General features: G+C 35.1%; 1 protein-coding gene across 2 annotated transcripts in view; it reads left to right on the top strand.

Moving 5' to 3' along the window:
* The window catches only part of NRK (Nik related kinase), a 138,998-nt gene that overhangs the window by 71,340 nt on the left and 39,999 nt on the right, over positions 1-27,659 (top strand). For both annotated transcript variants that reach the window (XM_077887729.1, XM_077887728.1), the window contains exons 6-15: positions 3,009-3,119; positions 4,586-4,676; positions 7,727-7,857; positions 9,524-9,578; positions 15,079-15,157; positions 16,161-16,336; positions 17,932-17,995; positions 18,411-19,578; positions 22,788-22,889; positions 25,645-25,703. In XM_077887729.1, coding sequence (XP_077743855.1) covers positions 3,009-3,119; positions 4,586-4,676; positions 7,727-7,857; positions 9,524-9,578; positions 15,079-15,157; positions 16,161-16,336; positions 17,932-17,995; positions 18,411-19,578; positions 22,788-22,889; positions 25,645-25,703 — 2,036 coding nt within the window. The remainder of the gene's footprint in view (positions 1-3,008; positions 3,120-4,585; positions 4,677-7,726; positions 7,858-9,523; positions 9,579-15,078; positions 15,158-16,160; positions 16,337-17,931; positions 17,996-18,410; positions 19,579-22,787; positions 22,890-25,644; positions 25,704-27,659) is intronic.

The following is a 27,659-nucleotide window of genomic DNA, read 5'->3' as shown; positions in this document are numbered from 1 at the left end:
TAATAGACTTGCAAATAATGACTGGATAAATATCAATTCTAATTAGCATTTGGCATGAACATATGAAAGCATTTAAGTTTTTCTAAGTATATGCATTTATGTTTAAACATAAATCCCAGGAGTTCTTTTCTAAATGGTTAGTTGACTTATCCTTTTCTTAGTCTATTTATGCCTATACTATCACAAATTACTGATCAATGAGATGTAAATTTTAAAGGGTATCTATAACTTACACTATAGTTGCCAGAATTGTTGCTGCTTCCCACTATAGCAGAAATAGTCATATAACAAGAAAACTGAGCTTTAATCAAGGATAAGTTTATTTAGAAAGGAATACTTAGAACATAAATGAAGCCAGTGTACACTTGCTGGCTACATTCCATTTCCAGTTCAAATCAAGAATAGCATTGTTTTGGGTTACCTGGGTTGCTCAGTCAGTTATGCGGCTGCCTTCAGCTCAGGTTATGATCTCAGGGTCCTGAGATCAAGCTCCAGAGCCCCACATTAGGTTCTCTCCTCAACAGGGAGTCTGCTTCTCCCTTTCCCTCTGTGCTCTCTCTCCTTCTCTCCTTCTCTCACTCTCTGTCAAATAAATAAATAAAATCTTTTTAAAAGACCCAAAGAATAGCATTGCTTTTAAGAATAATAACAGACTTTTCAGAATCTTCAGTTGGCAAGGAAAGATTGTGATACTTCATATAATGGACATTAGGAAGCAGGACTGGGAACATTATAGAAAGATTTTTTTTATAGAAAGATTTTCAACAAGGGATTGAATTGAAATAGTTTTTCTCAAACTTTAGCATGCATCAGAATCTCCTGAAAGCCTGATAAAACACAGATGGCTGAGCTCCATAGAGTTACTGATTCAGTTATTGTGGGATGTGAGTCCATGAATTTGAACTTGACAAATTCACAGGTGATATTGATGCTACTGGTCTGGATACTACACTTTGAGAACCTCGAATCTTTTCTTTAGCCCTGTTTTCTTCCAAATGTCCAGTTGATTATATCCTCTATTGTCTGACAACTCCAGTTGACATTTTATGAAATATTACCACACAGCTTTAACAGCAACGGGTATATTTTTGGGATACAAAATTTGTCTTTCAATATATTTTTACTTACAAGTTTTTTCATTTTGACTATATAGTAGTCTCCTTATTGGATACATTTATCATTTAACATATTCATTTAAAACCATCTATTTGCCATGCCTTCTGCTAGATTTTGGAGATAAATGAATAAACAGAATAGACTTGTCCCTGACCCATCAGAGCTTACAATCCATTTTCAATGACTGGTATCAGTCAAATAATCACACAAATGAATAGGTAATGGTCTGAAGGGAAATAACTTGCTTCTATGTGGGCACTTAATCTAAATTAAGTTGGGGAACAAGAAACTCTTCTTTGAGAAACTTTTTCCTTGAACTGAGATCTGAAGGATAAATAATTATTGTGGAGGTAGGAGTTTTTATGGGACCATTTGCACTTTCTTCTCCATGTAAATCAAAACAAATAGGAAGTAAGTAAATTACTAAATAACTACCATTTATAAAGTGTATTTGCTGGGCATCATGCTTACAAAGCTGGGAAAATAATTGAGAATGTCTTACATTCCTTTCAGAGTAGAGCTCTTCTGACTCAGGTAATATTAGCAAGATTTTCCAGGGTGCATCTGAATGAATGGCTTTAATTCAGGTTTGCTGTGGCTCAAAATGACTTCCTTTTCTTCCATTACCACAGCTGTGCCCATATTTAATATAATTAATAGTTTATATATTCATTTATATTTTATATATAATAAATAGATATTTTATAGCTATGTATATATAATATATATTTGCATACATATAATATAGTTAATATAGTTTAATAAAAATTAAACTTTTGTGGTTTATCTGTAGTACTGGTTTTGTTAGTCTGTTTCTTTTGTTTCATGAGAGCATACTCAGGTGAAACACATGCAATACTATTAGTTGTGAATGAATATAAATTTAAAAAGTGATTTCCTGAAAAGAAAATGTTAGTATTCCAGAAGGAAATAAGGTAGACTTTTAAATATTCATAATTTGCAGCCTATCTTTTTGGTTTCCTTATTCTACAGCAAAAATTAACTTGCCAACAGTTAAAAAAATACATGTTTTGTTATATTTATATAGCAGTTTTGATGCATAAACCTGTGCTTAAAGAAAAGTTTCCTGGGTTGATTATACCTAATCTCTTTCACATTGGCCAATCCTTTAGTTAGCTCATATGGGAAAGGAAATTTACTAGCTGGGCACCTAATTCATTGATGGCAAAAAGGTAAATTTTCTGAGAAGTTGAGTTTATTAGTGAAGTAATATCTGAATGAGATGCTATCAATAATAATAGTCTTAAAATAGACTTTCCTTAGCAATAAATCATTTGGAAAAAAAATCTATATAGGAATGTAATTGACAGTTTTCCCCTTGGAATTGTAGTTTGCCAGTATTTTAGGGAAAATAATCTAGAATTTAAAATAAAAGCAACAATAAAAACAAATCTAGTCTTAATTTCGATGTATAAATCCCTTTGAGATCCTTCTTTCCTGCTTTTTCACTTGCAATCAAATAGTTCCCTTGATGGTCTTTCTCCTTGCACTCTGGTCATCACTCAGGTTTGCCTCCCGTACAAGCTTATTTCTAAGGGCATGTAATCATTCTGTTTTCAATAAACTGAATGTTCTTCCTTCTCAGTATGTTAAAATACTATCTATCCTTCAAGGCTTAGATCAAATTCCACCTCCTAGTTAAATATCCCTGGTGTAGTACCTGCTTTTCTTCCTTCTACAGATCTTTGGATATGTTCCAACTCTTTAATTCCACTAGCCTTTAGAGACTTCCACCAGACAATTGAGCCAGCCTTTGCGATGTCTTAATCTCTAAACATCACATATAAATACAAGTCATATGGACTAAAACCCTCCAGATATTTTCAGAGAATTACTTTCTAATTCTTGACACTTTGCTGGCTTCCCTGCAGATGGTGATGGAGTTATGTGCAGCAGGCTCGGTCACTGATGTAGTGAGAATGACCAGAAATCAGAGTTTGAAAGAAGATTGGATTGCTTATATCTGCCGAGAAATTCTTCAGGTAAGTCTTCATGTAGTCATTCTCCTCTGGCCTTAAAACACCTGGAAGCAGTATATGCAGTGTACCTTATACCTGCCAATATAAAATGGTTTAAGATTCTGATAAAAACCTCTGGATCAGGATACCAAGAAAAAAACAGAAACAAAAACAAACAAACAAAAAACAAATGGCTTTAGAGAGAAAGCAGATTTTCAGGTGATGTCCTTAACTTTAGGTACATTGCAAGATGGGTAATCAGGCCCTTCTAAATCATGGCCTTTAATGGCTGTCAGAGTTAGACTGTTGTTTTCATGGATCATGGAAATAACCATTTGGAATATTAATTACGTTATTTGGATTTTTAGAGTTATTTTTAAAAAACAACAACGTAGCACTATCATTAGAGATTAAGAAAAAAGTAAGACAAAGGTCAGTATTTTACTGAATGACCCCAAACCATCCATAACCATTTTGCAGACAGATACCCTGTTTGAATAATGCCCTGTTTTTAAAACTTGCTTTATTTTGAATACCAAATTGGATGAAAAAATCTTCTTAATCTACCACAATCAAATTTTTCTTTGTGGCTTAACTACTCAGGGTCACCAGAGGAGGATATTAACAGAACTGGATAGCACCACTGATACAATGTTAGAATGTCCTTCCTCTCATCTTAGTTGGATTCACTTGTGCTAATAGTATAAATAGTTGGGTGTAAACTGTGGACTGAATTTAAATTCTGGTTCATCATATATTAGCTTTGTGGCTTGAATCAGTTACCTAATTTTTCCAGATCTCACTTTTCTTGACTGTAATATGGGGTGATATTAGTATCTTCCTCGAAGGATCGTAGTGGCGATTTCATAATTTCATAAGTATTAGCTGTTTTTACTGTTACTTCTATTATTAATCCTCAGTGATTATCTGGAGCAATCTCCCTGAAGCCAGGTCAGGGGTTAGGCAGGTCACAGGTTAGTTTTAGTGGTGAATAGGCTGGAGCCAGCACGGTAAGCCAATACAAATTGCAAATGCTTTAAAATGAATTTCCATATTCCCCCAATTCCTCAGCCTACAAGGTTGACTAGAAAATATTTTGGATTAAACAAATGGTTGGATGAGGAATAGAGTAAAACAATGGCTGAGCTATGATATTTAAGATGTCCAGGTCTTCACTCTTATGGTTAGTTGGAAATATGGAGACTAGAAAGGAAGGTAAATGGCCCAATGTATACAAACATTACTTTTTGGTGTTTTTTTCCTTTCATGGGTGTCCTGATTTATTTTCCTTTCCTTATAGCCAAAAGTTGTATTTCTGGGAACTGGTTGTAGGAATTCCAGCCTAAAGAAAGAATTTTGTCTGAAAATGCAAATTGGGCCATTTTTCTTACCAAAAGCTTTTCCAAAAATACTAAGAACGGTACCAAAAAAAGAGAAAATATATATACTGATGTGACTTTTTAAATAACTATATATCTATCTATGTGAAGGGTTTAGCTCATCTTCATGCACACCGTGTAATTCACCGGGACATCAAAGGTCAGAATGTGCTCCTGACTCATAATGCTGAAGTAAAACTTGGTAAGTTTGTTCTTATAGTACTTTAAGTGAGGCCCCAGATATTTTAATGGAGAATAACCCTTTTAAGATACTATGTGTTGTTGTTGTTGTTTTTTTAATCATGTCACTAACAACATCTTCTACGTATTTAGGCTGTGTTTTCCTTGCTTACAAAACCAGTCAAACTTTGAAAATTTGTTTAGGGAGGGAGATGGAGCAGGAGAAAAATGCATCTTTAACTGCTTCTCTGAAATCATGTGGTTAAAAACAACTCTGAAATAATAATGGAAAGCTTCCATTTTGGTCATTGTTTTGCTCTCTATTAAGTTATAGGTATTAGATTGATTGCAATAATTGAATTGCATCTTAATTATGTGAAGTTTCTGTGCCATGGACAAGGAAACAAAAAGACAGTTCTTCCACATCACAAAACCATATTTTCCAAAGAATATCAAAGAACTTTTAAATGACTTAACTACACATTGCTTCTTTGGAATTTCCCCTCAAATATATAAAGAACTGATATCAGTTACTCCCATAATATCCAAATCAAGTTTAGAATTAGAAATCAAAAGGCCAGAAAGTCCCTGACTTTCTATTCCAGGATTCAAAATGGCATAATATATTTTAAAATAACACACATATTGTCTCACAGGCACACAGGAAAAAATGTATTGCATCCTTTAATGTTTAAAATAAATATTGTTGGTTTTAAAATAATACCCTATGAATAATAGTAGTACTAGGCAATGTCAGATAACCTCATTGATATAGAATATGAATCACTGGTTATTAGATCATGTATTTTTTAAAAGATTTTTATTTATTTATTCATGAGAGACACACACAGAGGGAGGCAGAGATATAGGCAGAGAGAGAGGCAGGTTCCATGCAGGGAGCCTGATGTGGGGCTCGATCCCGGGACTCCAGTATTACGCCCTGAGCCAAAGGCAGGCGCTTAACCACTGAGCCACCCAGGGGTTCCAAAATCCGGTGTTATTTTTAAATGATAATCAATTCTTAGCTACCATGTCTCTAGCATGACCTTATGATAGTTCCCATTTTCCTGATAAACAACTATAACTACAGCAGGGATTTTGTTCATTTATTGGAAGGTTTTCATTGAGTATTTGTGAAAGAAGCTTGTGGATAATTGTTCTTGAAATAAGAAAAGAAGCAATTTCAAGAAAATGTATTATGTCTTAAGTTTCTAAAAGCTGCAAGGCTAGCAACACAATTTTAAGACACTGTGTAAATATACAAGAGGAATTTGATCTCACATTCAAATGGTCAGGATACAGTCTGTCACAAAGCTACATACACACTATGTTCACATATGGCAGCACTCCCATATATCTGAGTCAAGTTTCTGGCCAACTCAACCATTTGCAACACAGAAGAGGTATTGTAAGTAAATGAAGAGCCACTGAAAACTCTGTCACAAAGTCCCTACACTAAAGCTTATGTACTTTACTTTGTAGGAGAGACCTTTTAGTTAGAATTTAATCAGGCTTATTTTATATACAACTCTTATACATTTGAAACATTTCTTAGATTCCAGTATACTTTTAAGCAGCATATTTATAAGAAGGTTGCAGAAGGCAAACCCAAGGGCATCACAGGGAGTGCTAGAAAGGAAAGAGACTGGAAAGTGATCATATTGTAATTGCAATTGATCAATAATCCTTACATTCTGGTCCTTAGGTCATTAAAGAAAAGTTAAATTATGCCCCTGTTGAGTTCTCATCTCTAATTTTATCTAAATTTCAAGCTTTTAATTTTCCTTTTTCTTCCATCCATCCCTCTTTATTCTAATCTTCCCTTTTCATTTTCTTCCCTGAATGTCATATATATTAGCTCATGGACTTCATAGGTATTTCTTGGCCCTTAAAGTTGGCCCTCAGGGATAGTAAGAAAGCTAAGCTCTGATAAAGTACTCTCCTAAAAAATCGAAATAATGAGATTGTTTAATACCCAATGATGATTTTAACATATTACAGATATCTCATGTTTTTAAAAAATCTTTTATTTTCATTATTTTATTTTATTTTTATTTATTCATGAGACACATAGAGAGAGGCAGAGACATAGACAGAGGGGGAAGCAGGCTTCTTGCAAAGAGCCTGATATGGGACTTGATCCTGGATCCTGGGATCATGCCCTGAGCCAAAGGCAGATGCTCAACCACTGAACCACCCAGGCGTCCCAGATATCTCTTGTTTTTAAGTCCTTCCTTAAAGACTACTTTAAGCTCTTAACTTTTTAATTTTTCATTTCTTCTCCTAAGTTCTTCAAACTACGATTCAGTCAGTGTTGTTCTCCATCCTCTAGATTCCTGGAAACCATTCTAAATTAGAAAATCTACTTCATTTTTCATCCCTGAAAAAAAATCATCTACTTTCATTTTTCATCTTATTTTTTCTGGACTAAATAACCCCAGTCTACTTTAGCCCTTTTTTCTGTCTGTTACTGAGGATACCATACTAAATATTTTCATATAATGTATCCCACAGATGAATAGAAGACTGAACTTTTATAGTCTAAACTAAGATATAGATACCACAGTAAATATCTGCATCTGATTCTGAAAATCTGTAGAAGAACTTAAACTAAATGCTAGCAGAAAACTAATTTTTTTAATTGGTGTAATAGGACTTTCTAATGTCATGAGCGGGGCTTCCTAATAAACTACGAATAGGTTTTAGATTTCTTAGATGTTGCCTATAGTGTTGGTCTTCCTCCAGTTTGGTGGCAGGTCCAAACACTACATATGTTATCACTTCAGAGGTTCAGGGTACACTGATGGAACTTTATTTTTAATATTCATGGTAAATGTTCAGCCAAACCTACTGTAGATTTATAATAGCACTTCTGAGTCTCTTTCCAACATAAATAGCAGCAATAGCCTATTTCCCAGTATTCCTGGAGTAGACTTCATGGTAAAGTTTTCTGGGCTGGAATGAAAATCTGTTATCCATTGTGGATTTTGTATTGGCTTTCCAAGTTAAAGCAATAACTTATTGAGCTTTTTGTTACTGATTAATTATTTTGACATATGCTGAATTTTGCAGTGGATTTTGGAGTGAGTGCCCAGGTGAGCAGAACTAATGGGAGGAGAAATAGTTTCATTGGAACACCGTACTGGATGGCACCTGAGGTGATTGACTGTGATGAAGATCCAAGACGTTCCTATGATTACAGAGTAAGTGTGAGGATTCAGATAGTGGGAATCAAAGTTTGGAAAGGACTTTTGACTAACGTTTATTTTTAAATGATAAAAGATTTAAAAGCAGGCAACTCCTTTCACATTAAATTCTAACAAGAAATACTGGCTGCTATTCATATATGTGGTTTGATGACATGCATAAATATATTTTCTAGGAATGTAGACAAAGTAGGCCATTGGAAATTATCTACATTTGAGGAAGAATGTCTAGTTCATGTTGCTTGCAACTTCTTGGGGAAAACATTATATTATGTGGCTTTATATGGAAATTTAACTTCCAGGGGCAGAGAACTTTGTAAACTTAAAAGCGAATGAATGTAAAGCCAATTATTAATCCCCACAGTAACTTAGCTCTAGAAAGAATAAAACATAATTTGGTTACTCAGGATAATGGGGAAAATCCTTGTCATGGTTCACCTCCAAACCGCTGAAAATCAGTGGAATAGACAAATTAAGTAACAATTCATGATATTTATTAAAATTTCCACTGAAACTGCAATTTGGACAATATATATCTACATACACATTTCAAAAAGTTAATGTGGAAAGAAAACTATCCATTTGCTATAGACTGGAAAAACCACACTGACTCTTCACATCGTAAGTCATCCAAACAATTCATTGTGGTTTTCGTTGTGTGGAACCTAGGACTCAATACTTGAAGTTGATTAATTCAAGTCTCATCTCTTTTCCCTTTCCCTTAAATGCCCTCTGCTTGATCTGCAAGCAGATCTATTGAGAGCTTATAGTTTAGTGCTATTATATGCTATGGAGACTATGGAAGCACAATGTTCTTTTAAGTGGCTTGCTGTAAAAATCTTTTAAGTGGATGCCTTCTACCTGTACAACTTTTAGCAGTATTACAGGGACTTTCACTTATATTAATTATTTATTAATTATTAATTAATTTTTAGCCCCATGTAAATTGAAACAAAGTTTCAACTTATGCCATCACAACCATCCTTTGAAGCTAAGAAATGTATTAACTGAGATTCTCAGAATTCAGTTAACTTGTGTAGGAGTCATTCAGCCAGACAGTGTACTTCCAGCCATGTGCCTTTCTGCATTCTAAAAACCAAAGTACAGTTAATAGTGAGGATATGAGCCTCTTAAAATCTAATTTCCTTGGATAACCGTAATTATATTCTCAATTTGCTATATTCAAGGAACTGACTGAAGTGCTTTTATATATGTTATTTCATTTAATACTCATACCCGTGCTATGAGGTGGATATCATTATTATCTCCATTTTACATAGAGAGAAACTGAGGTACTGAGATTTAAATCATTTACCTAAGATAGCACAGGTAATACATCTATGTGATATGATTTCTTCACAGCAAGCTCCTTTTGATATTTCAGTTAAAGCAACAATAGCAATACATTCAAGACTTCAAGACGAATTTTCCTTACCCTGAATGCTATCCCATATCATCCTATTGTGTAGTGCAGTAATGTCTAATCACAAACTCAGATAACATCTTCCTATAATGCCAGCCTATAAGGAAAGCTTATTGTAGAAAACCCATAAAATGTATCTCACATTGACATTCCCCCAACCAAAAATTGTTTTGAGATTCTAAATACTATTAGTGTCCCATTGTTAAGTGACTTCCGGGAGTCATTTTCTTTCTTTTGCAGAGTGATGTGTGGTCCGTGGGAATCACTGCCATTGAAATGGCTGAGGGGGCTCCTCGTGAGTAAAAATGTTTATTTATTAAAAAGTTTGGGAAGCATGTTTTATAAATTTGTCACTCGTACCAGTCAGCTTGTACTGGCCACACAGGTGCCACACTATTGCCAAACTGTAAATGGTGGCCTTTTCAGTGATTATCAAATGTTCTAGTCAGAATGGCCAGATGTATATATAAGGAGTCTGTGCCTTTCACTTATGATATATTATTTTAGGCTATTGAGTGTTGTTTCAATTTAACCTCAGTAGTATTTGGTACTGACAGCCCTGATAATGAGAATCTAAAGGCATTCCAGTACATAGTGATTGGTGGAATATTTAGATTCTAGAACATTTATAGCCACACACTGCTACTGCCTTCAGACTGTGGTAGTTAAGAAAATCTTCCAGTGAGAAAATGAGTGAAAATATCAGTGAGGGTGACAAAACATGAGAGACATCTAACTCCAGAAAATGAACAAGGGGTTGTGGAAGGGGAAGTGGGTAGGGGGTTGGGGTGACTGGGTGATGGGCACTGAGGGGGGCACTTGGTGGGATGAGCACTGGGTGTTATGGTATATGTTGGCAAATTGAACTCCAATAAAAATTTTTTTTTAAAAAAAGAAAATCTTCCAGTGTTTCACTGAAATTAAACCAATCCTCAGCCTTGGGAAGTGAGGGGTTTGTGGGGGTTTTTCCATTTATAGTCAGTCGAGCTCACCTTTGGTGCCTTCCTTGCTCATTTTAGCCACTCCAGTGCCCTTAATTGCTCAGAAGGCTCAATTTCTCTTGTTTCTCCCTCATCTCTATCTTTTAAATGTTCTGTCAGCATCCTGTTCTTGCAGGACACTGATTTCTGATAGGAATGTGAAATTAAAATGAACTTGGATATAAATAATGAATACATTCCTACTACTGTTGGATGAGAAGTAAGAGAAATGCCTGGAGTGTTTGTTGGGGAACAGGCAAATGGGGGTGGAATTTCTTTGCTTCCACTTTTCTAGGGAGATCCTATATGGTCCCATGATCCTGCATGCTCTGTCTGTACAATGTCCACCCAACAAGCTTTATAAATTTGGAGTATCATAGTACTGTATTTCAAGGCCAATAGGAGTAATTTCAAGGGGTAGAAATAGTGGTGACATGATTGTTAATAATCCCTGGTGTCCCTTAGAGTATCAAAGATAAGATCAGGTTGTTGCTGCCTCTCTTTTAGTGCCCCCCAAAACTACAAAGTACCTCTGTTGGGTGAATAAAAAATCAACAATGAAAAAACTCTATATACTACATATATAGAATTGATATAAGACTAGGGAGATGAATGTTATTCCTCCTCATATCTTGATTATTTGTTTTTGTGAACATGCTTAGATTGTATTAGATTAAGCAGAAGCTTCTCCTCTTTTTCTATCTCTTTCTCCTCCTCATCCTTCCCTTCCCCATCCCATTCTTCCTATTTTTTTCCTCCTTCCCTCCTCCTCCTCCTCCTCCTTCTTCCTCTTCTCTCTTCACAATATGGTATTTCATATGAGTACTAATGCATATATTTATTTAGGATACATGACTGCAACTAGTAGTATATTTTTCTGTTGTTTCTGAATGTTTCTTAGCATGCCTTTAAAAAAAAAAAACTAGCTTTCTACATTTTGAAGATTTGTATTTCCCGGTCATCTTTATTTTGTTTCACTTTGTCATTCCAAAGTATTAAATAAATCATGGGAGGGAAAAGGGGTAAAGAGATAACTCATAAAAGGAGTACAGAGAAGGAATTTTGTACACAGTACACAGATAGTGAACTTCTTACAAAAGGTGTGTGAGGACCAGGAAATTTTTAATTTACAATGAGAGAAAATAAGACCAACACGCCTAAATAAGTAATTGGAATACTACAAATTTGGTTATGAGCAACCTGAAATAGCCACACTACTAAAACATTGGTCTTTCACCTGCCTCCTGTATTGCCTGGAGTATTAACTTTGGATGGGATGGGAATAATTGTCATTAATTTAACTGCAGAACGGGTGGCTCAGCGGTTTAGCGCCACCTTCAGCCCAGGGCGTGATCCTAGAGACCCAGGATCAAGTCCCACATCAGGTTCCCTGCATGGAGCCTGCTTCTCCCTCTGCCTGTGTCTCTGCCTCTCTGTGTCTCTCATGAATAAATAAAATATTTAAAAAAATTAACTGCAGAAATCCTCCATGTTTTGATAATTATCATCTCAGAGGGGGTGGCCCTCTAAAGTGATAATCATATGATAATTGTCTCTGAGGTTCAGATAACAAAAGTTCTTTCTTTGGTGAGTCTCTCCCAGAAAAGTAAAAAGAAAGGGAGAATAACTTAAGCTGTAGAGGCTCTCAGAGGAGGAAAGACCTGTTACCAGTCCATACCAGGACCTTTTTAAGTGCTTGGGTTCATTCTTTATTTTTTTTCTTAAATTCCACATATGAGTGAATCATATAGTGCTTGTCTTTCTCGGACTTATTTCACTTAGTATTATACCCTCTATGAAATGTATTTTTAAAAGAGATTTGCTATTTCAAAGGAATGAGACTCTAATGGTGAAATATTTAAGCATGTTAGATATGGAGTAAAGGGAACATTTATTGGCATTCCTAAGATTAGACTCTCTAGGAAACATCCACTGTTTGACATAGCTCTTGTACTCACCCTCTTGAACCCATCCTGTACTGCATTCCTTTGTGGACTTCTCATTTCCCTTAATGAAACTTTCCTTAGTCTATGCTCTAACTCTTGATCCTTGGGGATGTTGTTAGTTGACTGAATGATACTCAAATATTAACAAATGACAACTGCTTAATATTGTACAAACTCACTTAAAATACGTTTAAAGAACAGAATCTGAAAAAAAAAGAACAGAATCTGGTGACTGGACAGAGTAAAGGAATGAAGATAAATATGATCTTGATCTTTTTTAAAGATTTTATTTATTTATTTGAGAGATAAGAGAGAGCACTAGAGTGAGTGTGCACACAGATCAAGCACATGAGTTGGGGGAGGGGCAGACAGGGAAGGAGAGGGAGAGAATTTCAAGCAGACTCTGTACTGACCCTGATGCAGGGCTAAATCTCAGGACCCTGAGATCATGACCTGAGCCAAAACCAAGAGTTGCATGCTTAACCAGCTAAGCCCCCCAGGCACCCCTGATCCTGATCTTCTAGCTTGAGGATAATACTGCCCTCAATTATAAATCTATACCTTTATTAATTTATACCTATGTAATTGAAAAAATCTTGACCTTTGGACAATTGCCTTTATATCACTCTAAAGAAATAACCCTGGGGAGTTTTTTCCTACTATTACAAGAGGCCAGATTGCATTGTAGTTTTTCTAGATAATGCATTTTAGAGAAGAAAGGATGACTCAAAAGAGTCATTAATATCAAATTGTCCTTACATGAATGACACAGTTATAATATTAGATGAAACATGTTAAGATGTGGAGAAAAAGGAACACTCTTCTAATATTGGTAGAAATGCAAACTGAAAAAAAAAAAGAAATGCAAAGTGGTACAGCCACTGTGGAAAACAGTATGGAGGTTCCTCAAAAAGTTAAAAGTAGAATGACCCTATGATCCAGTAATTGCAGTATTGGCTATTTACCAAAAAAACTACAAAAACACTAATTTGAGAGTATCTATGCACCCCTATGTTTATTGCAGCATTATTTACAATAGCTAAATTATGGAAGTGTCCATTGATAGGTGAGAGGATAAAGATGTGGCATATATATATTACTCAGCCATAAAAAAGAATGAAATCTTGCCATTTGCAACAACATAGGTGGAGCTAGAGAGTATTATGCTAAGTGAAATAAGTCAGAGAAAGACAAATACCATATGATCTCACTCCTATGTGGAATTTTTAAAAAAGATTTTATTTATTCATGAGAGACAAAGAGACAGAGCGAGAGCGAGAGAGGCAGAGACACAGGCAGATGGAGAAGCAGGTTCCACGCAGGGGCCTGACATGGGACTCGATCCTCTCCAGGATCAGGCCCTGGGCTGAAGGTGACGCTAAACTGCTGAGCCACCTAGGCTGCCCCATGTGGAATTTAAGAAACAAAACAAGCTGAGAGAGAGAGAGAGAGACCAAGAAACAGATTCTTAACTATAGAGAACTGATGGTTACAAGAGGGGTGGTAGGTGGAAGGATGGGTAAAATAGGTGATGGGGATCAAAGAGTACACTTACCATGGTGAGTGCTGAGTAATGTATAGAATTGCTATATCACTATATTCTACACCAGAAACTAATATAATACTGTATGCTAACTATACTGGAATTAAAATAAAAAATTTAATGAAATAAAAAATATATCAAGAAAAAGTAAATTTAAACTATGACTCTTCTTTGGAGATTTTTTGCACTGCCAGCTTTGTTTAACCAAAAGTCAAGAGGAAATAAGTGAAGTCAGACATATATTTATTTTTTTAAAGATTTTTAAAAATTTATTTATCCATGAGAGACAGAGAGAGAGAGACAGACAGACAGACAGACAGAGGGAGCAGGCGCCATGCAGGGAGCCCGACATGGGACTTGATCTCGGGTCTCCAGGATCAGGCCCTGGGCTGAAGGCAGCGCTAAACCACTGAGCCACCCGGGCTGCCGCAGACATATATTTAAATGCTTGTAAGAAAGCTTATAGAAAATTCCTCAGATCAATAAGTAATGAATTTATATAGCACATAATGGAATAGACTTTTCTTTGTATAGCTGTATATTTCAAAATGTGAATGGAAGTCCTCCAATTTGGCACGGACTTGAAGTTTCAGATAGTTAAAATTTTTCTTACAATACAAGTAGTTAATGTTTATTAAGTGCCTATTTTGTGCCAGATAGTTTAACATGTAGGTTAATCCTCATGGCAACTCTTTGAAGGAATTCTTGATTTTTTTTCAGATAAAGAAACCAAAGCACAGACAGATAGGTTAAATAATTTGCCTGAGGTCATAAAGGAAGAGCTAGGATTTGAACCCAGATTATATTACTCTAGAGGATGTGTTTTTAATAGTTACACTATATCTACCTCTTTTCCTAGGACTGTCAGTTTCCAAAACAGATTCTTCTCATCTTTTTGTACTGCTAAATTATTCTTTATATATTATTGTGTTTAGGTACTAGTTTGGTTGACACTTTAAGCCTATAATTACATATTTCAATTTTATATCTGTAGATACCTACACCAAAAAATACAAGAGAGTATTTGCGTCCATTTTTGGTTTACTTCTCTAGATAGAAATCACCAATCACAGATTTTAAAATGTTTATCCAGTATAGTTTATTATTTGTTGCACCTCAGGATGTTGAAGTGTGAGGATCTTATATAATGGACTGTTTGCCTTAAAATGAGCTTTTCCTGTAACTACATAATTTTGTATCTATTTATTTCTTAGTGTCTATTAAACATGATATGTGAAAGAACACTGAGAGACCCCTCTGGAATGAGGAGTGTGCTTTGTTGTTACCCTTCTCAGTCATTCTAAACGTACCTATTTTCCTTTGCAGCCCTGTGTAACCTTCAGCCCTTGGAAGCCCTCTTTGTTATTTTGCGGGAATCTGCCCCCAAAGTCAAATCCAGTGGATGGTAAAGATGAATGATTTAATCTCCTAAACACATTATATTGACATTTTTTATGTAGCAAATGAGTTTTAATCAATTTCATAGTCTTGTTTCAACATCTTTGTTGCACAGTATATCCTAAAAACTAATACATTAAGTGGGAGGTCCATGGTATATTATGATGACATTACTGCTCTGGAATTAATGGCATGTACAGTTGTTTCTCCATTAATAGCATGGACCAATAGAAATCATTTGTGACATTTCTCACTGTGCCTAGATAGGCAGTCAGTGATTGTGATATACAGCTCAATTGTTCAGCGCATTAAACTCAACATCCATAGACCTAGAGAAAAGAATTTGTTTCCTCAGGGTGCTACAGGCCAACTAAACTTGGGAAGCCTTTACAACTGAAGCTTTTTGATTGAGTGTCAGAAGCTTTTGCTTATTAGTATTTATTACTTGCCCTGGTAGAAGTGCTGGCTGTGATTTGAATACTGACATTTTTCCTTGTAATTCAATTTAACCCTTCCCACAGATTCAGTCTTTCTGGACACAACTGTTTTCATGGGCCATTTTATAAGATTAGTTAGTCCTAGTGCTATTGACATTACATCTTTGTAGATCATTGCATCTACAACTATGTAGCAATGCATATAGTCAAGTGAAACAGTCAGGCTTCAAAGTATGACTACTGTGGGCTGACCAATCTAGTCCAATGGCCTACATATATCACATTAACCACTCCATTGCCATCACACCACTTAACTTTTTACTGTGTACATACTTCCGAACTCTTTGAAGTTTATACTACTGTTTCCATTGACTCTGGTTCATCTGAGGTTTGAGTGGTATTGTTGTACAATGTATATTGTCAAGCTGCAGGACATATGACAATTGAAAAGACAATTATAACTAGAGGCAACTCTTTCCAAAACTATAACTTGCAAAGTGGCATGTGTGTGAGGGTGTGAGAAGATAGGGCAGGACTGAAGATGTTCTTTTCTCTTTCACTCATTTCTTTTAGGTCTCGTAAGTTCCACAATTTTATGGAAAAGTGCATGATAAAAAATTTCCTATTTCGTCCTACTTCTGCAAACATGCTTCATCATCCTTTTGTTCAAAATATAAAAAATGAAGGACATGTTGTTGAGTCATTGAAGAAGCATCTTACTGGAATCATTAAAAAGAGACAGAAAAAAGGTTGGAATATGTCAACTTTCATTTTACTGGAATGAATATTTAGATGAGAGAAGAGTTTATTCATTTTTGCAGGAAAAATAATATTTAACAATTAGATTGAAAGTTAAAAATCTGAGGCCTTCGATATTTAGTGTTTCTACTAATATGCCATGTGCAGTTAATTATCTCTTACCTGATTGTCTGCATATATATGATTATAAATTGTTGCCAATTATAACTGGCAAATGTTAATATTTATAAAAACCTTGAAAGTATCTAGAAGAATTTTGTGATGTGCCAATTTTATTTTAAGAAAATTTCTAACTAAAGAAATAAAATAAAATAAAATAAAATAAAATAAAATGTTACAAAATCTATATCTTACTGCTCTTTTTTGGTTGGTTGATATTTTAATTAACTCCAATGAAACAAATAGATTTATAAATATCCATCTATTGACTGTTATTTTGAAATAATTCCTGTGTTCTATACAAAGTTTGTTTTATGCACTAATCTCCAACTATAAGGTGTAATTAAAAGGACTAATTTATACAAATAAAAGTTAGCTTTTATACATTAATGCCAAAAATTACAGGATGGATTTTCATCAAATCCAGAGTAAACTACTTAGGAAGTTTTAAATTTATATTGTATGGCACGTTCCACATTTAATTTGGGACACCATGGGCAGTGTTGAGAGTGGTGATATAATGGAAAAGGGGAAACTGGAAACATAGCAGTAATTCCCAGAATAGCTACAGGATTGATTACAGTAGAGTTTCTTCCATCTACATAACCATATGTATCCTATTTTCGAGTGAGAAGCAGCAGAAATTAATTTATTTAACCATGGTAGAAAATTCACTGGCCAACATCACAAAAGCCAGCCAGTCTCAAATGGGTACAGGAGGACCTCATTTCTATGTGAGAATTTGCTAATTTCCAGAGTTGTGAGACTTCCAGAATGTTACCTATAGGAAAAGTCACATTTATGTGAAGATTACATAGCTGTAAATACAGTTGATCTAAACACTTTTATTTAGGAAAATCAAAAGAAAAGTCTTGTTTGTAAGCTTCTATATTTCAGCACAGAACAGATGAAATGAGAAAAGCTGAACATGTTGAATATCTTAAATATAAAATCTAGAATTTAGATTTTTACCTTCTCATTGGAAAGACCAAAGATCCTGATCCTCATTTTCAAAGGTCCTCATTGAAAGGAATAAAGATAGGGTGGGCCCAAGCCATAAAGTCCTTACTTCTAGATCGCACACCTTTAAGCCATGCTCAACAACCACCTATAGAGTTTCTCTCGTTCCTTTCTCCCTTTGTCTTTCTTGATTATTTCTCTTTAGTATTGCAGCAACCAAATTACTAAATTCCCTTTCTTGTGCCCAGAGAAATTAGTCTGTATGGAATGGCTTCACTATGCTGCAAAAGTGGGCCTAGAAACTAGGATTATTGTCTATATTACCAACCAAGTGTGATTTGAAGGTTTACCTTCTTGTCCTTGTAAATTCATTTGAAATTCTGAGCATTAAAGGGTTAAAATTCACTAAGGTAGATTACTTTAATCCCTGCTGATTTTTATCTATTTTTATCTCTTTTATAAAAAGGAATACCTCTGGTCTTTGAAAGAGAAGAAGCTATTAAGGAACAGTACACCATGAGAAGATTCAGGTGTGTTAGATAAATTATTTATATAATTTGTTGCTAGCAATTTATGTAAGACAGTTGATTCTGTACTGTTGCATTTGACTCAGAAGAGCTTAATCCTTTCTGATATAACAAATAACAGCTCTCTGAATTTTCAAAAGATATTTGAGTGGAATTGTTGAGGATACATTTTTATTACTACTCAAAGATTAATTTCTGGCAATAAAATGATCAAGTAGATTATTAGATAATTAATATTTAGTATATTAGTAATACAAAAACTATTGCAGACATTATATGAATGATTCAAGAAAGATTAATTGAAAATATCTTTATTGTAGAAAATGTCCATTTTTTAAAATAAAAGCATTTCCCCTGAGTGGCTTCACTCCACTGACAATTTTTACTATATAGCAATCATTTGTATGTTTATTTCCAGAGGACCTTCTTGTACTCATGAGCTTCTGAGACTGCCAACCAGCAGTAGATGCAGACCACTTAGAGTTCTGCATGGAGAACCCTCTCAGCCAAGGTGGTTACCTGATCGAGAAGAGCCACAGGTCCAGGCACTTCAGCATCTACAGGGAGCAGCCAGGGTGTTCATGCCACTACAGGCTCAGGACAATGCACCTAGGCCTCTACAGGGGCAAGCCCAGGCACCTCAGCGGCTTCAAGGGGCAGCTCGGGTGTTTATGCCACTACAGGCTCAGGTTAAGGCTAAGGCATCTAGGCCCCTACAGATGCAGATTAAGGCACCTCCACGACTCCGGAAGGCAGCCTGGATGCTCATGCCACTACAGGCTCAGGTTAAGGCACCTAGGCCTCTACAGGTACAGTCCCAGGTCCCAAAAGAGCAACAGGCTCAGGCTCAGCCCCAGACATCAGAAGAGCCACAGGATTTGGACCAGGTGCCAGAAGAATTTCAGAGGCAAGATCAGGTACCTGAACAACAACAAAGGCAGGGTCAGGCCCCTGAACAGCACCAGAGGCAGAACCAGGTACCTGAACAGCAGCTGGAGCTGAACCAGGTACCTGAACAGCCAGAGGTACAGGAACAGGCTGCTGAGCCCACACAGGCAGAGACTGAGGCAGAGCAACCTGAGTCATTGCGAGTACATGCTCAGGTGTTCCTGCCCCTCCTGTCACAGAACCACCATGTGCTGTTGCCACTACATTTGGATACTCAGGTACTCATTCCAGTCAAGGGGCAAACTGAAGGTTCAGCTCAGGCACAGGCCTGGGCACTAGAGCCCCCACAGGCAGTGGGCTCAGTTCAAGAACTGATAGAGGGACTATCAAGAAATTTACTTCGAGCACCAAACTCACATAACTCAAAGCCGCTTGGTCCACTGCAAACCTTGATGGAAAACCTGTCTTCAAACATGTTTTACTCCCAACCAGAACAGGCAAGGAAGAAAAAATCAAAAGTGTCTAGTCTAAGGCAGGCATTGGCAAAAAGACTATCACCAAAGAGGTTCCGGGCAAAGGTATCGCGGAGACCTGAAGACTTGGAGCTCTCAGATGTAGAAGCCTGCAGGCGAAGGCGCCAGCGCAGATGGGAGGATATCTTTAATCAGCATGAGGAAGAATTGAGACAAGTTGCAAATGTAAGAGTTTCTTATATTTTTACTGAACCAAATATGCAGAGAAAACATGCTAGTTCAGGCTCCAGTTTCCCTTTGTAAAACCAAATGAAAGAAACCGTCCTTGTCCCCGAGAGAGTATTAACTTAATAATGTATATTTCAAATAAAGTATCTTAAAATTTCCAGATAATTATGACTAAATTTGAGAATGGAAAATTTGCTTGAATGATCCAGGTAATTGCTTAATATCTTTGTAGAGATAGAGCTTTAATTATTAACCAATAAACGGACATCATATGGATATTTAAAATTACTATTTTGTATCTTTGAAAATTACTGTCATAGTTCAACATTTCAAATATAATTCATTTAAAATAAACACAAAAACAACTTTGGCTTTGTTCTCCTAACCTCTAAGTTAATTAGTCTTTCTTTTCATAGAATGCTGAACTATGCTATTTAAGTGAATTATACTAATTTTTTTTAATTTCAGGATGTTTAGATCAAGGTTAAAATGGAATGGAAAAGCAGTTTCCAAAACATTTTGTATTTCCTATATGTATGACTTGTCTTACTAATTTTCCACCATTTTACATAATTAATTTATGAAGTGTCTCCCTAGAACATGACACAGGTTACAAATTCCTCTCTGCACTCTTTTGAAATGCAGTATGTTAATATCTTTATCTTACTTTGGAATAGTCAAAACTTCATTCTTTCAAATTTTCTAATATAAGTGAATATAATTTGGCTGGAGTTGATTAATTCAATCTGGCAGATCTAATGTCACAATAAAGAGTTTGTGGGCCTCATATGCAAATTAAGGAGGTCAACAGGATTAGGAGAGCAGTTGTTTTCTTATACTGCACAGCATCCACTTACATAAAGGAATCCTAAATTAAACGCTGGTGTCAACATCCATTTATCTAATAATAACTAGTGTAGTAATTACAAATGTATCTTGTCTGAACGTCTGGATAAGTGACTTATTTGGTTTGTCCATTGAGCCAATTAAATGAGTGTTATTTCCCTAACACGTTTAACTTGAGAAAAGGGAAAAGCAACAAGCAAAGAAAGGCCCAAAAGGGTAAATGGATGTCTATTCCCAATAAAGGGGGAGATAGGAAGAGAAAGAAACCATGTAGAGAAATGGAGGTATGAGTCTAGAATGATGATATTTGCCTGGAATTAAGGCATCTAAAATGCTAGTGATCAATATCAATGAGCACTAGTAACAAATCTAATGGGTTTTGCATTTATGAAAAAGACTCGCTATGCATCCCTGCAAGACTCAAGGAGGGGAACTGAGTGGGAAAAATTAGAGAGGGAGACAAACCATGAGAGACTCCTCTAACTCTGGGAAACAAACTAAGGGCTGTGGAAGGGGAGGTGAGGGGTGGGATGGGGTAACTGGGTGACAGGCAATGAGGAGGGCACTTAATGGAATAAGCACTGAATGTTATACTATATGCTGGCAAATTGAATTTAAATTTAAAAAATGTAAAAATAAGTAAAATAAAAACAAAAGACTCATAGCACTGGTAGCATGACACATACTATTGTCATTCAGTGTTTTAAATATACATCTGAGAAATCATTCTAAAGTGGAAGAAAAAGTCAATAAATAATGGTTGCCAATCCCATGACCCCAGGATCTTGTACAGGCATTCATATATATATTTTTTTAATTTTTTATTGGTGTTCAATTTACTAACATACAGAATAACCCCCAGTGCCCGTCACCCATTCACTCCCACCCCCCGCCCTCCTCCCCTTCTACCACCCCTAGTTCGTTTCCCAGAGTTAGCAGTCTTTACGTTCTGTCTCCCTTTCTGATATTTCCCACACATTTCTTCTCCCTTCCCTTATATTCCCTTTCACTATTATTTGTATTCCCCAAATGAATGAGAACACTTGCCATCAGGGAAATACAAATCAAAACCACAATGAGATACCACCTCACACCGGTGAGAATGGGGCAAATTAACAAGGCAGGAAACAACAAATGTTGGAGGGGATGCGGAGAAAAGGGAACCCTCTTACACTGTTGGTGGGAATGTGAACTGGTGCAGCCACTCTGGAAAACTGTGTGGAGGTTCCTCAAAGAGTTAAAAATAGACCTGCCCTACGACCCAGCAATTGCACTGCTGGGGATTTACCCCAAAGATACAGATGCAGTGAAACGCCGGGACACCTGCACCCCGATGTTTATAGCAGCAATGGCCATGATAGCCAAACTGTGGAAGGAGCCTCGGTGTCCAACGAAAGATGAATGGATAAAGAAGATGTGGTTTATGTATACAATGGAATATTACTCAGCTATTAGAAATGACAAATACCCACCATTTGCTTCAACGTAGATGGAACTGGAGGGTATTATGCTGAGTGAAGTAAGTCAGTCGGAGAAGGGCATTCATATATTTATATGTGATTTTTAAGGAAAAGATACAACAAATAATTGATACTAACTCAAAGTCATAGATCTTTTGAATATCTAAAAATGTACTAGCATTTAGAGATGAATGTGAATTCTTCATCTAACCAAGGGAAAGAAAACTCATTTTCATTACTCTCTTTGAGTTGAAGAAATAATATTGACTGGCTTAAATGTGAGAACAGAAACTTTCCCAAGCTCCCAGAGCTCAATTAGTGAGAAATATTTATACTGCTGTATTACAGATCTTCCATGGTACAGAATGACCAAACTGCCTACGAACTGTGACAGTTTGGGGTTATGAATTAAGCTTTAAACCAGAGATTCTTAATCTGGGCCTAATAGATTGATGCAGGTGGTCAGTGATCCCCTTAAAAATGTATGCAGACATGGGGATCCCTGGGTGGCTCAGCGGTTTGGCGCCTGCCTTTGGCCCAGGGCGTGATCCTGGAGTCCCGGGATCGAGTCCCACGTCGGGCTCCCGGCACGGAGCCTGCTTCTCCCTCCTCCTGTGTCTCTGCCTCTCTCTCTCTCTCTCTCTCTCTCTCTCTCTCATAAATAACTAAATAAATAAATGAAAAATATATATATATATGCAGACATGTGTGTCTATATGCAGTTAGAATCTCTTCAGATTCTAAAGGGAATCCACAACCAAAAACTATTAGCAACTACTGGTTTAAATCATTTTTAATATTTGAAAACTATTCTTTTAAATTATACATTGTGAGGATAGAGTTACTCTTATCATTTGCATTTTAACAACTAAGATATCTATCTTCCTTTTTGTTTCAAAGGACAAAGAAGATGAATCATCAGACAATGATGAAGTATTTCATTCAATTCAAGCTGAAGTCCAAATAGAGCCATTGCAACCATACATTCCAAATCCTAAAGAGGTAAGTTTCTCAGTATGAGTTGCTGTGACATTAATAAGTGCTGAGAACAGTGGTTCTTAAACTTTTTGGTCTTACGTTACCTTTACACTCTTAAACATCGAAGACCCAAAAGATCTTTTGTTTATGTGAATTGTGTCACTCAATATTTACTGAATCAGAAATTAAAATAAAAAATTTAAAATATTTATTAATTCATTTAAAAGAAAGTAAAAGTATTACATGTCAACATAAGACACAAAATTTTAATAAAAATAACTATTTTCCATTTTGCTTAATGGAAAACAACTGGATTCTCATATCTGCTCCTGCATTCAGTTTGTTGCCATATTTCATATTTAAGTATATGAATAAAAGCTGGCTTCTCACATACAAGTAGTTGGGAATGGAGAATTTTCATAGCTTTTTCAGATAATTGTGTATATTCTTTGATAATACACCAAAACTACATAAGTGGAATTTAAAACCCTATCAGTGAAATTTTAGGTATTTGGAAGTATTAAAATCCATTGTTCTCTTGTATACTATGAATAGATGTCTTGCTCATGCACAATTTTGTATCTTCATACATTGATCATTTGGAAAATATTGATTCAGTGTGTATGTAGATCTTTCCAAATATTTACACATTTCATTATACAGCATCAAATAAACAGCATTTGTTAATGTCACCAATTTCATCAGAAAAATGATTGAGTATTGATAAGTCATATGCATGCAACAGATAATAAATTTAAAATTTTAATTTTCACTCCACAGCTCAGTTTTATCATTGCTAATAACGTCAGTTGCTTTTTCCTTGAATTGCGAGGCTAACTTCATGATTTTAAATAAAATGGCTGCCAAATACCCAAACTGAATAATCATAGTTTGTCTTGTCATTCTTTTAAGTAAAAATACTGCCCACAGAACACTTGGGCATTGTTTTGGGATGTAGTTTATGAAAGGATCTGGGTTATTTAATCTGTGGTATTTTTTTTACACTTCTAGGAATAATCAAGTCAGTTCTCATATCCAGGTTGACTTATTGCCTTACTAATAGTGGGTCAGGAGTCTCATTGTTGTTCTTAATCAGCACAAGGGCCCCAGATCACTATATTTTTCTCTTCTAGATGCTTCAGAATAGTTCACTATGATGTCTTTCATGGATAATTATACTTTTAAAATATGTTACTTTTGATACTAATGGTCCTTTGAAATGAATAACAGAATATCGCTTTATAAATACTAACCACTGGCAGAAGGAACATAAGCTGGATTGTATTATTTACTTACGAAAAGCCTTATGTCTCCCTCTCTGCATTATTAAATTATGGCTTTACTCCTACCCTCAGATAAAATTATTACCTTAAGCATGTGTCTTTAAGCAGGAAATATAATGAGTTGTATCTGATTGGTTTGGAATGCATCATTTGCCTTATATATGCTATTCTTACTAATCATCTTCCCATTTTTTTTTTTGGACCAAATACAGCCAATTCGTATCATGCATTAGCTCTTCTTATTTTTGGCCTTTATCTTTTCTGAGTAATCCTGGCCTCTAGTTTACTAGTTCCTGAGATCAGTTTCATGAACCAAGAGGCCTAGACTGGGTCAATATGATACTAGTTACCTGAATCAAATGTGAAAGAAGTCAGATTTATCATGCATACTGCCAAACATCTGGTTACATTTGGAAGCACTCATTAACAAAACGTGAACAATTATCATTTTTCATTTCTTACCATCTGTCTCTTGGAGTTTAAAGGCAACCTTGGTAAGTTATTACACAGAAAATAATGTAGTGAGGTTAGTATAGTTTCTATAAATTATAGAGTAACTTTATCAGCATGAAAATGCTAGATTTTTAAAAAGTATAACGTTTAATTTTTCCTTCTAAACTAGTATGACTGCCTTGTTGAATGTCAGAATAACCTATTTTTTTGGTTAGCTAAGAATTATTTTAAGTAGAAACCTAATGATATGAAACTAAGTAAGGCAAGACAACACTACATGGTCCTATCTACTAATGTTGGCAGAAAATAAATCTGCCTCACTAAGGGATGCTGGCTCATTATATGTGCTCTTCCTCAAGTATTTTGCTGCATTTGATGAATTAATAATTAATAGAAACCAAATTAATTCATTTAGAACTGAAAAAGTATTGGAACACTGATTATGACATTACAGTCCAATTGTAAATTGGAAACAACATACATTCTTGAAGGTGGGACACTTCTGACACTTGAAAGATTTTAATGATGCATGTGTGTTTGTGTGTGTATTACAACTTTTGAAAATCTAGGGTTAGCTTAAAAGGGTGAGTGAGTGAGAAGTTTGGGCTCAAATTCTGAGTAAGAAATTTGGACTTGATATAAAAATAACATGAAAACAGAGAAAGAACACTGAATTAGAAGTTAGGGAACCCACATTCCAATTATAGATATTGTGTAACTTGATGTGAAATTCTTAGAAACGTGATTTTTCCTCTCTGGGGTACAGGTTCCTTAATAATAGAATTAGGGTGCTTGATGATATAATTTTCAGGATCTGTTATTATACTAAAATTCAAGAATACCATCAGAAATTATGGTTAAGCAGTTCTAATGTTATACTATAAGTAATTATGGGAACAGAATCTAGTTATGAAAATCAGATTTCATAAGTTGGATTTTTAGTAAAAATATCTCTATGTGAAGAAAGGAATTTTTCTCATGAATTAATAACTGAAAAGAATTTATGATATTTTTTTTTACCAAAGTATTGCATTGTCTTTAAGGTTCAAGAGAGATCTACTTATAATCAGGACTGTGCACAACGTGTCAAGTTCTCTTCAAAGTATGTGTCTCTGATTTCTATATTCAAATTACTCACAGTTTACTATCATGTGGAGAATTCAAGCACATTTATTTGACACCAACTTTTGTGTAAATTCAAAACTAAACTATTAATAAAAACATCGTCATTAGTGATATCATCGGCCTCTAAAACCTTAACTACAGCAATGCATTAACTAGATATTTTATATCTGGGCATACTGCAGTCTCAGTGTCATTTAGTTTAACAATTAGCCAACAAGATCCACAATTTAATAAAAGAAATGGCAATCAATTCTCTGACGGTGTTCAATTAGTACTTGATAATAAAAAGATGTGAAACTTCGCATATATCATGTAACTTCAATTATACATTTTATCATGTAGTACATCATGTATCTCATGTACATGAACTACATATTAAAGTACACACACACACACACACACACACAAAAGGTACACACACAATTCCTAACTTTAGAAGCTAATGCCATGGAATGGGCAAGCTTGAAATGACCTATTGGAAAAATCAAATCTAAAGCTCATTATTATACCAATGATATTTTATACCAGTAACTATATTTTTATCTCTGAAATATCAGTGATCTTCAATAATTTTCAAAGATCATATTCATATTTTAGATGTTATATGCAAAGTGCTATATTTGAAAGTTAAATTTACTTATTTAAAGATTTATTTAATTTGGAGAGAGATTGAGCATGAGCAGGAGAGGCAGAGGGAGAGGGAAAGAGAATCTGAAGCAGACTCCATGCTGAGCACAGAACCCAACAACTTGGGGCTCAATCTCACGAGCCCTGAGATCACAACCAGGGCTGAAACCAAGAGTCGGAGTCTTAAATGACTGTACCACCTAGGTGCCCCTGAAAGCTAAATTTTAACATAGATTTTCCTTGAAAATCATACCCCTTCCAACTCCAAATTATAATGAAGAGACCTTAGCCTATATTCATTCACTAAATATTTATTGAGCACCTACTGTATTCAAGATACTGGACAGCATGGTCAGACTGCAAAGAGTTGATAGTATGTAGTATATATATTCCTACCGCATTATTATTTATATTTATTTATTTGTTTTTTCCTACCTCATTATTATTTAAGACACCACATATGTATGTCCTTAGATTTAACTTATGTGCAGAAATCTTGGGAAAAAAAAGAAAGCAAGATCAGGAATTTCTCTCTTCTCTGAATTCATTGATGAGTTATCATGGTCCTTCTGACCACAAAGGAGAAACCAGTTTAATTTTGCGTATCTTTTTTTAGTATCATGGAATATGTCTTAAATAAAATCCCATATACAAAAATTAATGTTGTTAAGCTAGATTTGGATATTCCCATTATAAAAAGATTTTTGAATTTATGAATAGCAAATATATTAACTTTAAATATAGTTGAATTTATAAAGTTAAATAAAACTTGAGTCTTTCCTGAAATTTGGAGTCCTAGAAAAGACTCTTGACTGTTCTAGGCCTAGATCAATAACCAGAGTCCTTCTATAGAAATTCTGAAGTGACATGAAATTTAGCAGCACCAATCGAAAACAGCTTTCTAAATATTCCCTGAATTTGAAAATTAAAAAATGAAGTGGCCTAATTGTATGTCCATCCATCTATCTAAATCAGGAATAGGTCACTAAAAATTCAAATGCCAAATCGGGATGATAATATAGGAGTATTTGACATAACAATAACAACTTTTTATCTTGATAAAATCTACACATAGACTATAAAGTTATGTTTATCACTGTGTTACTAAGTATATAATAATATCAATATTACCTTAAATAAAGTTTATTGAATTTTTGAAATTAAATATGATATGTGAAGGAAATGTATACTATATGGAAACATTTTATTTATATATTGGAAATTGTTTTTCTGTTCTAGATAAAATAGCATATTTGTGGAAAAAGGAAATTTGAAAATATTACTTAAGTTCTACTGCTTTTTAGTT

The sequence above is a fragment of the Canis aureus genome, chromosome X (genome assembly GCF_053574225.1).
Source record: "Canis aureus isolate CA01 chromosome X, VMU_Caureus_v.1.0, whole genome shotgun sequence".
NCBI lineage: Eukaryota > Metazoa > Chordata > Mammalia > Carnivora > Canidae > Canis > Canis aureus.
This window is presented reverse-complemented; position numbering and strand designations above follow the sequence as displayed.